Here is an 11092-nt window from a genome sequence, read left to right on the forward strand (position 1 = left end):
ATACCTCGACTTTGTTGTCCTTAAGCCATTTTGCTTTGGAAGTATGCTTGGGGTCATTGTCCATTTGGAAGACCCATTTGCGACGAAGCTTTAACTTCCTGACTGATGTCTTGAGATGTTGCTTCAATATATCCACATAATTTTCCTACCGCATGATGCCATCTATTTTGTGAAGTGCACCAGTCCCTCCTGCAGCAAAGCACCCTCACAACATGATGCTGCCACCCCGTGCTTCACGGTTTGGAAGGTGTTCTACGGCTTACAAGCCTACCTCCTTTTTCCTCCAAACATAACGATGGTCATTATGGCAAAACAATACTATTTTTGTTTCATCAGACCAGAGGACATTTCTCCAAAAACTATGATCCCCATGTGCAGTTGCAAACTGTAGTCTGGCTTTTTTATGGCGGTTTTGGAGCAGTGGTTTCTTCCTTGCTGAGCGGCCTTTCAGGTTATGTCGATATAGGACTCGTTTAACTATGGACGTAGATACTTTTGTACCCGTTTCCTCCAGCATCTCCACAAGGTGATTTGCTGTTGTTCTGGGAATTATTTGCACTTTTCGCAACAAAGTACGTTCATTTCTAGGAGACAGAATGAGTCTCCTTCCTGAGCGGTATGACGGCTGCATGGTCCCATGGTGTTTATACTTGCGTACCATTGTTTGTACAGATGAACGTGGTACCTTCAGGCATTTGGAAATTGGTCCCAAGGATGAACCAGACTGGTAGAGGTCTACAATAATTTTTCTGAGGTCTTGGCTGATTTCTCTTGATTTTCCCGTGATGTCAAGAAAAGAGGCACTGCATTTGAAGGTAGGCCTTGAAACTCATCCACAGATACACCTACAATTGACTCGAATGATGTCAATTAGCCTATCAGAAGCATCTAAATCCATGACATCATTATCTGGAATGTTCCAAGCTGTTTAAAGGCACAGTCAACTTAGTGTATGTAAACTTCTGACCCACTGGAATTGTGATAGTGACCGATAAGTGAAATAATCTGTCTGTAAACAATTGTTGGAAAAATTACTTGTGTCATGCACAAAGTAGATTTCCTAACCGACTTGCCAAAACTATAGTTTGTTAACAAGAAATTTGTGGAGTGGTTGAAAAACGAGTTTTAATGAATCCAACCTGTGTATGTACATTTCTGACTTCAACTGTAAATGCTACAAAATCCACCTTCTTCACAATAAGTGTATCTAGATCAGTTGATTGACGTATAACATTTGCAACTGATTGAGGTGCATCCAACGCCACATCTTCTCCAACACTGTGGCCTCTTGCCCCATCAACTGTTTTCAAAACCTCCACATAGGAGATTTGCTGTAAAGCCCTGATCCTTGACACCTCAACCTCTTTCACCATAACAGGGCACTGAGAGAATTCAGGAATATAATCCGCACCACAGTTGCAACATTCAATAACGTCTGCAAACACTTGACACATGGCCAAACGTTTTACACTTCTTGCATTGCATCGGGTTTTGCACAAACACTCTCGCAAAGTATCTTTTACAGTGCATTCGGAACAGTATTCAGACTCCTTGACTTTTTCCACATTTTATTACATTGCAGCCTTATTCTAACATGTATAAAAAAATATTCCCTCATCAATCTACACACAATACCCCATAATGACAAAGTGAAAACATGTTTTTAGAAATTTTAGCAAATTTATTACAAATAAAAAACAGAAATACCTTATTTACATAAGAATTCAGACCTTTCCCTATGAGAATTGAAATTGAGCTCAGGTGCATCCTGTTTCCAATGATCATCCTTAAGCGGTCTCTTCAACTTGATTGGAGTCCACCTGTGGTAAATTCAATTGAATGGACATGATTTGGAAAGGCACACACCTGTTTATATAAGTTTCCACAGTTGACAGTGCATATCAAATCAAATAAAATTTTATTGGTCACATACACGTGTTTAGCAGATGTTAATGCGGGTGTAGCAAAATGCTTGTGCTTCTAGTTCTGACAGTGCAACAATATGTAACAAGTAATATCTAACAATTTCCCAACAAATACCTAATTCACACAAATCTAAGTAAAGGAATGGAATTAACAATATATAAATATATGGATGAGTAATGTCAGAGCAGCATAGACTAAGATACAGTAGATAGTATAGAATACAGTATATACATACGAGATGAGTAATACAAGACATGTAAACATTATTAAAGTGGCCAATGATATCAAGTCTGCGTATGTAGGCAGCAGCCTCTCTGTGCTAGTGATGGCTAACAGTCTGAAGGTCTTGAGATATACGTTTTTTTTTCAGTCTCTCGGTCCCAGCTTTGATGCACCTGTACTGACCTCGCCTTCTGGATGATATCGGGGTGAACAGGCAGTGGCTCTGATGGTTGTTGTCCTTGATATGTTTTCCCTTCCTGTGACATCAGGTGCTGTAGGTGTCCTGGAGGGCAGGTAGTTTGCCCCCGGTGATGCGTTGTGCAGACCGCACCACCCTATGGAGAGCTTTGCGGTTGTGGGCAGTGCAGTTGCCGTACCAGCCAGTGAAACAGCCCAACAGGATGCTCTCAATTGTGCATCTGTAAATGTTTGTGAGGGTTTTAGCTTACAAGCCAAATTTCTTCAGCCTCCTGAGGTTGAAGAGGCGCTGTTGCGCTTTCTTCACTATACTGTCGGTGTGGGTGGACCATTTCAGTTTCTCAGTGATATACACGCAGAGGAACTTAAAACTTTCCACCTTCTCCACTACTGTCCCATCGATGTGGATAGGGGGGTGCTTCCATTGCTGTTTTTTGAAGTCCATGATCATTTCCTTTGTTTTGTTGAAGTTGAGTGAGAGGTTATTTTCCTGACACCACACTCCCAGAGCACTCACCTCCTTCCTTCATCTCGTCGTTGTTGGTAATCAAGCCTACTGCTGTTGTGTTGTCTGCAAACTTGATGATTGAGTTGGAGGCATGCATGGCCACGCAGTCATGGGTGAACAGGTGTTGAAGGAATTTTGTCAATATTGACTAAATAATGTATACATTGGGCATAGAGTTATAACTCACAGAGTTATATATTGTCTATTAAGGAATATGTTGGTACATAGGCAAAGAGGAAGGGTCAACAGACAACTCGTGACCACAGTGAAACTAACAACAGGAAATATGTCTGGTCCCCAACCAGGGTGGGGAGAAACCGTTGGGTGTGCAGTAGATTGTGTAACATATGGTAGCAGAAGGTATGTGTTGGAACGGAATTGAAAAACACCTTTGTCATGGTCCAGGAGGAGGAGAGACATTTTCGTAAGACATGACGCAATGTGGGATATATAAAACTGATGTACTTATCAGTATCAGATTATCAGATTATGTTCAGTACTCTCGAGAATAAACGCTATTAATTGATTTTCAGACTGGTCTCTGTCCATTTTATGCAAATAAGTATCTTACACATTCTTAGAAACGGACAGAGTGTTTTAATTGAATTGGTTAACATACAGGAATAAAATTCCTTTAACAACAGGGAGTACAGGAGGGTGCTGAGCACGCAACCTTGTGGTGTCTGTGGGGTCATTTTGCACTTCCTAAGGCTTCCACTAGATGCTAACAGTCTTTAGAACCTTGTTTGAGGCTTTTACTGTGAAGGGGGGCTGAAACAGAGGGGAATGAGCCAGGTGTCTGGCAGAGTGCCATGGGCTTGTGACGTGCGTTCATGTGAGAGTTACCTCGCGTTCCATTGCTTTTCTAGAGACAAAGGAATTTTCCAGTTGGAACATTATTGAAGATTTATGATAAAAGCATCCTAAAGATGTCACGTTCTGACCTTAGTTCCTTCGTTTTGTCTTTGTTTTAGTATGGTCAGGGCGTGAGTTGGGTGGGTTGTCTATGTTAGTTTTTCTATGACTTCCTATTTCTGTGTTTGGCCTGGTATGGTTCTCAATCACAGGCAGCTTTCAATCGTTGTCCCTGATTGAGAACCATATTTAGGTAGCCTGTTTTCGATTGTGTTTTGTGGGTGGTTGTTTTCAGTCTTTGTGTGTCTATACCAGACAGAACTGTTCCGGTTGTTTCTTTGTTGTTTTGTTATTCAGTGTTCAGTTTACTTTATTAAAAAGATGAACACGTACCACGCTGCGCATTGGTCCTCACCTTCTTCCCAAGACAGCCGTTACAAAAGATTGATTCTATACTTTGTTTGACATGTTTCTACGACGTGTAATATAACTTTTTAGACTTTTCGTCCGACCTTTCGGCTGGACCTGCCCGCGTTTCGTGAGTTTGGATTTGTGAACTGAACGCGCTAACAAAAGGAGGTATTTGGACATAAATGATGAACTTTATCGAACAAATAAAAAAAAATGTGGAACTGGGATTCCTGGGAGAGCATTCTGATGAAGATCATCAAAGGTAAGTGAATATTTATAATGATATTTCTGCCTAATGTTGACTCCACAACATGGCGGATATCTTAATGGCTTGTTTGGGCTCTGAGCGCTGTACTCAAATTATTGCATGGTGTGCTTTGTCTGTAAAGTTTTTTTGAAATCTGACACAGCAGTTGCACTAAGGAGAGGTTTATCTAAAGTTCCATGTATAATAGTTGTATCTTTAATCAATGTTTATTATGAGTATTTCTGTAAATTGATGTGGCTCTCTGCAAAATCACCGCATGTTTTGGAACTACTGAACATAACACGCCAATGTAAAATTACATTTTGGGATATAAATATGCACTTTATCGAACAAAACATACATGTATTGTGTAACATGGAGTCCTAGGAGTGTCATCTGATGAAGATCATCAAAGGTTTGTGGTTAATTTTATCTATATTTCTGCTTTTGTTGACTCCTCTCTTTGGCTGGAAAAATGGCTGTGTTTTTCTGTGACTAGGTGCTTACCTAACATAATCGTTTGTTGGGGTTTCACTGTAAAGCCTTTTTGAAATCAAACACTGGGGCTGGATTAATGAGAATTTTATCTTTAAAATGGTGTAAAATACTTGTATGCTTGAGGAATTTTAATTATGAGATTTTTGTTGTCTTGAATTTGGCGTCCTGCACTTTCACTGGCTGTTGGCGGGGTGGGATGCTACCGTCCCACATTTCCCAGAGAGGTTAATGATGAGCTTGGAGGGTACTATGGTGTTGAATGCTGAGCTATAGTCAATGAACAGCGTTCTTACATAGGTATTCCTCTTGTCCAGATGGGATAGAGCAGTGTGCAGTGTGATGGCGATTGCATCGTCTGTGGACCTATTGGGGTGGTAAGCAAATTGAAGTGGGTCTAGGGTGACAGGTAAAGTAGAGGTGATATGATCCTTGACTAGTCTCTCAAAGCACTTCATGATGACAGAAGTGAGTGCTACGATAGTCATTTAGTTTAGTTACCTTTGCATTCTTGGGTACACGAACAGTAGTGGCCATCTTGAACCATGTGGGGACAGCAGACTGGGATAGGGAGAGATTGAATACGTTCTTAACACAGCAGCCAGCTGGTCTGCGCTTGCTCTGAGGACGCGGCTAGGGATGCCGACACGGGGCGGCAGCCTAGTGAGAGTTAACACGTTTAAACGTCTTACTCATGTCGGCAACGGAGCAGGACAGCCCACAGTCCTTGGTAGCTGGCCGCGTCGGTGGCACTGTGATATCCTCAAAGCGGGCAAATAACGTGTTTAGCTTGTCGAAAAGCAAGACGTTGGTGTCTGCGACGTGGCTGATTTTTATTGTGGTCCATGATTGTCTGTAGACCCTGCCACATACGGCTTTTGTCTGAGCCATTGAATTGCGACTCCACTTTGTCTTTATACTGATGTTTTGCTAGTTTGATTGCCTTGCAGAGGAAATTACTAGTCTGTTTGTATTCTGCCATATTCCCAGTCACCTTGTCATGGTTAAATGCGGTGGTTCGCGCTTTCAGTTTTGCGTGAATGCTGCCATCTATCCACGTTTTTTGGTTAGGGGAGGTTTTAATGGTCACAGTGGGTACAACATCTCCTACATCTCCTAACCGTCTCAGTGTACACTTCAATATTATTCTCTGAAGCTACCCGGAACATATCCCAGCGCTACAAATATCACCACTAAATATAAATACATATCACCACTATATCCTCTTAAAGGGGAAATCTGCAGTTGCTACATCCAATTAGGACTTATAAATTAAGCTGATTCTTGAAGAATATCACTTAATAAATGCCTCATGAGGTGAGTTTGTAACCCATCAGAACCCAAAGCTTATTTTACTCCAATGTTTTGCAAAGTAAATGTAAACAAACATTTATATAGCCTCAAAACATGGTTAAAACTGTAATTGTGATTTCAGTGTTTGTTCATGAAACAGTGTCACAGTCTGGCATTCTTTCCACCCTCCATCACCTCCCTCTCCAGAATCGTTTGTGCCCCAGGCTCGGAGCTCTATCGTGGGGGGAAAGGATGCTCAAAAGGGCAGCTGGCCGTGGATAGTCTACCTTTTAATCACGGATGATAGAGGCTGCTTTAGCTGTGGTGGATCCCTCCTTACTGAGGAATGGGTGCTCACCGCTGCACACTGTGTTGACCCGTAAGTGTGTTTGTGTGTGAAGGAGGTTTGCATGTTGAACTCATTATCGTGTCTGCAACCAACATGACGTTTTTCCATGGTTGTAATTTTCTTAACGTGTCTACAAGCAGAAAACCAGTTTACCAACTAGAATGACATCATTATAATTTCAAAGACCAAATTTGCTTGCTGGAATAGAACCGAAAGATCTGTATGTGTTTGTATGAAATATATCAATGTCTGTGTAATGTTTCTATCCAACCTGGACTCAGGGGTAGACATAACAGAGTAAACGTAAATCTGAACCATGCCAATTAGTATGATGTTACGTTTCGTATGGTATCTATTCATTTGTGGATGTCCATCATCCATTTCGTATGATATGTTACAAATGACAATTCATATGATATGTTACGAATTGCATGTCCTACAATATGTTATGAATTTTCTAAATGTTTAGTAGCAAGGTAGCTAAAAAAGTAGTAACTAGTTGCAAAGTTGCTAATAAGATAAAATGCTAAAGTTGTCCGTGATAAGATTCAAACACGCAACCTTTGGGTTAATAGACATTCTCATTACAACCATCCTACTTTTGTTTTTTGCCTTAAGTAACATATCTTATGTAACCATATCAAATGTAACATATTCTAATTTCAGTGTCCTGGATTTAAATGTACTATGTTACACCTAGTCTATGAGACCAGGCTGTTTTACCTGTCTGCATGTGTATTAGGCATGACAACCCTATTCCAGACCGTTCCTCCATTCGTCTGGGGACACACAGCCTGAATGAGCCATCAGTGTTTTATCGATCCATCTCACGAATCGTCAGTCACCCACAGTACCAGCGTTTGGCCCTGCTGCACGACATCGCTTTGGTGAAGATGAGTGAAAAGGTGTCCTTTTCCTCCCTGGTGAAGCCCATGTCCCTGCCCAAACCGAGTGATGCCTTTGGCCCAAGGCCGAAGTGCTTCGTCGCTGGCTGGGGCGACGTCGGGAACAATGGTGAGCAAACACACAGCAACACCGATATACAAACACTCACAGTGCCAGGTTCTAAAGCATAGCTTTGGTTGGTTTGGTCTTGATTGAATGTCAGCATTCAATTCTGTGGGCGACATTTAAGTAGTGTAAAATGATTTACCACAAACCTCATTATAAAGCTGGTGGTTCCAGCATTGAATGCTGACTGGCTGAAATGCTGATTGGATATGACCCCCCAAAATATTTTACCTTTCTAATTATGTTGGTAACCAGTTTATAATAGCAATAAGGCACCTCTGGGGTTTGAGGTATATGGCTAATATACCACATCTAATGGCTGTATCCCAGCACTCCACGTAGTGCATGGCCGGGGTATATTGGCCATATTTCACACCCCTTTGTGCTTTATTGCTTAATTATAATCTGGCAGTGTGATTTCGAAACTTTTATTTACTCAGAGGAACCCAATTGAGACCAGTTTCTCATTTACAGTGGTGCCCTGAGGACCCCCCAAAAACACAATCAATACAACAACAAAAGATAAAAACTAGTTATAATAATCAATTGAAACATTTGCACATTGTTAAAGAAAGATTTCAACATTAAATCAGAATGCCAGATTATAATAAGATATACTGTATTTTGTGCACTTTAAAAAAAAAAAATATTTCACCTTTATTTAACCAGGTAGGCTAGTTGAGAACAAGTTCTCATTTGCAACTGCGACCTGGCCAAGATAAAGCACAGCAGTGTGAACAGACAACACAGAGTTACACATGGAGTAAACAATTAACCAGTCAATCACACAGTAGAGAAAAAAAAGAGTCTATATACATTGTGTGCAAAAGGCATGAGGAGGTAGGCGAATGATTACAATTTTGCAGATTAACACTGGAGTGATAAATGATCAGATGGTCATGTACAGGTAGAGATATTGGTGTGCAAAAGAGCAGAAAAGTAAATAAAAAAAACAGTATGGGGATGAGGTAGGTAAAAATGGGTGGGCTATTTACCGATAGACTATGTACAGCTGCAGCGATCGGTTAGCTGCTCAGATAGCAGATGTTTGAAGTTGGTGAGGGAGATAAAAGTCTCCAACTTCAGCGATTTTTGCAATTCGTTCCAGTCACAGGCAGCAGAGAACTGGGACGAAAGGCGGCCAAATGAGGTGTTGGCTTTAGGGATGATCAGTGAGATACACCTGCTGGAGCGCGTGCTACGGATGGGTGTTGCCATCGTGACCAGTGAACTGAGATAAGGCGGAGCTTTACCTAGCATGGACTTGTAGATGACCTGGAGCCAGTGGGTCTGGCGACGAATATGTAGCGAGGGCCAGCCGACTAGAGCATACAAGTCGCAGTGGTGGGTGGTATAAGGTGCTTTAGTGATAAAACGGATGGCACTGTGATAAACTGCATCCAGTGTTGGAAGCAATTTTGTAGATGACATCGCCGAAGTCAAGGATCGGTAGGATAGTCAGTTTTACTAGGGTAAGTTTGGCGGTGTGAGTGAAGGAGGCTTTGTTGCGGAATAGAAAGCAGACTCTTGATTTGATTTTACACAATGTATTTTGTTTTCATCCAGCTTCTGTTTGTAGTTAGTGAGTATTTCTCCCATAAATTCTCCCTCTCCCTGCCCGTTCACTTCCTCCCCCACCCGTTTCTATCCCACATTTGACTCTTCTTCTTTTTCCCTCCCTCCAGTGGAATTGTCTGGTAATAGGACACTCCAGGAGCTGAAGTTGCCCATCGTGAAACAGAGCACCTGTAAAAAAAAGTTTCCGGAACTCACTGACAACATGCTGTGTGCTGGCTCCATGAAAAAAGATGAAGACTCCTGTCAGGTGAGTCCTCTTTCCTGCTCTCCTGATTGGTACGTATACATGTTTTATATAAACACAGACCCTTCTGGGGAAAGAGAGGCGGACCAAAATGCAGCGTCTTTAGTTTTGTACATCTTTAATAAAGATGAAAGTATAACAATCTACAAAACAAGAACCGTGTAAAAACCAAAACAATCCTATCTGGTGCCACAAAGACAGGAACAATCACCCACAAAACCCAACACAAAACAGGCTACCTAAATATGGTTCCCAATCAGAGACAATGACTAACACCTGCCTCTGATTGAGAACCATATCAGGCCAAACATAGAAATAGACAAACCAGACACACAACATAGAATGCCCACCCAGCTCACGTCCTGACCAACACTAAAACAAGGAAAACACACACGAACGATGGTCAGAACGTGACACCCTCTCTCACACACACACACACACGTGGGCACACACACTAGTGATGCGCCAGTCCCCGTGAGACGGGCGGGTTTAGGGTCATGAAATATTGTTAATTATTCAACAAATGTTCAAGAGCAGGAAAAAAGGAACTGTACAGAGCATTCTCTATATTTTTGGGTAAGGGTCTTAGATTTTTCGCTTTATCACATAATCAGCTGGTTGTGGATGGGTTATTAGCAATTGTGGGTGGGTGCAGGTGAACAAACAGCTGACCCACACACACTCTCTTTCTCTCTATCGTTCTCTCTCACGTACACACACACACTTACTTGAATGTTGTAAATGTATGTTTGTGTTGTTTTTCTTTGTTCTACAGGGGGACTCTGGTGGGCCGTTGGTTTGTCGCTCATCTGGTGAGTTTGTCCAGGTGGGAATCGTGAGTTTTGGGGATATCAATGGCTGTGCTTTGAAAGGCTTCCCTGGAGTCTACACCCGTGTGAAACGCTACATGGACTTCATCAATGAGACTATAACCTCAGACAGACAGGCTTCTGCTGAGGCCTAGGTCACCATGAAACACTGTCTGTTTACAGTCCATATCCGCCTCTCGCTCTGTCTTCCCTTTCTCTTCAGTTCCCTTTTGAGCCAAAGTCCTTACTTGAGATGTAGCTGGAAGTGATTTAAAATGACAAGATATTGGTATTGATTGTGAATTACTTTGTGGTTTTATTCTTTACCAGACCTTTAAATTATTTTCAAATATATTTTGAAGTATTTAGTCAACTTTTCCTTGAAAATACAAGATGTTGAATCTGTATTTGAAATATTTATTTGACATATTTAAGTACTCTATGCATTTGAAACCAGGTCTGTTTGAACACAGGGGTATTTGTAAATGATTTGGAAACAAGTAATTGAAAATAGTTTAAAATATAATGTATAGAAAATTATTAGAAAATATACAGAAAATACATATTTAAAATATAAATACTTTACTAAACATTTATTTGAACCCAGGTCTGTTGTAAAAAAAAAAAAGTTCAATGACTTACTGGCTATGTCCTTTTCAATAGTAGCTCCTTAGTAAACTGCAAGCATCAACCCTTCCGTTTCAGTTTTTTTTGTGTGAGAGTGTCACAAAATAGAAAGTGACTGGTCCTAGAATCTAGGTTGAGCGTTGTGAAGCAGTGACCAGAGCTAAGGTCCTCTCTTATCATCTGGGCCAGGGATTCCGATATCAAAGTATACAGCAGGAGAGACAGGGGACATCCTTGTCTGACATCCATGATCTCTACATGCCAGGCATGTGCACAGATAGGGCTCCACCAGTGCTCAAGCCTTTTGCCCATACTATGA

General features: G+C 41.3%; 1 protein-coding gene across 1 annotated transcript; it reads left to right on the forward strand.

Moving 5' to 3' along the window:
- The first annotated feature begins 6174 nt into the window (after positions 1–6174).
- Positions 6175–10837, forward strand: si:dkey-16l2.17 (tryptase-2). Its single transcript, XM_042327864.1, has 5 exons — positions 6175–6179; positions 6316–6534; positions 7247–7518; positions 9201–9340; positions 10113–10837. The coding sequence occupies exons 1-5, from the start codon at positions 6175–6177 to the stop codon at positions 10299–10301; spliced, it is 825 nt and encodes a 274-aa protein (XP_042183798.1). The 3' UTR covers positions 10302–10837.
- The last annotated feature ends 255 nt before the right edge of the window (positions 10838–11092 follow it).

Source organism: Oncorhynchus tshawytscha, linkage group LG09 (assembly GCF_018296145.1).
Source record: "Oncorhynchus tshawytscha isolate Ot180627B linkage group LG09, Otsh_v2.0, whole genome shotgun sequence".
NCBI classification, from domain to species: Eukaryota; Metazoa; Chordata; class Actinopteri; order Salmoniformes; family Salmonidae; genus Oncorhynchus; species Oncorhynchus tshawytscha.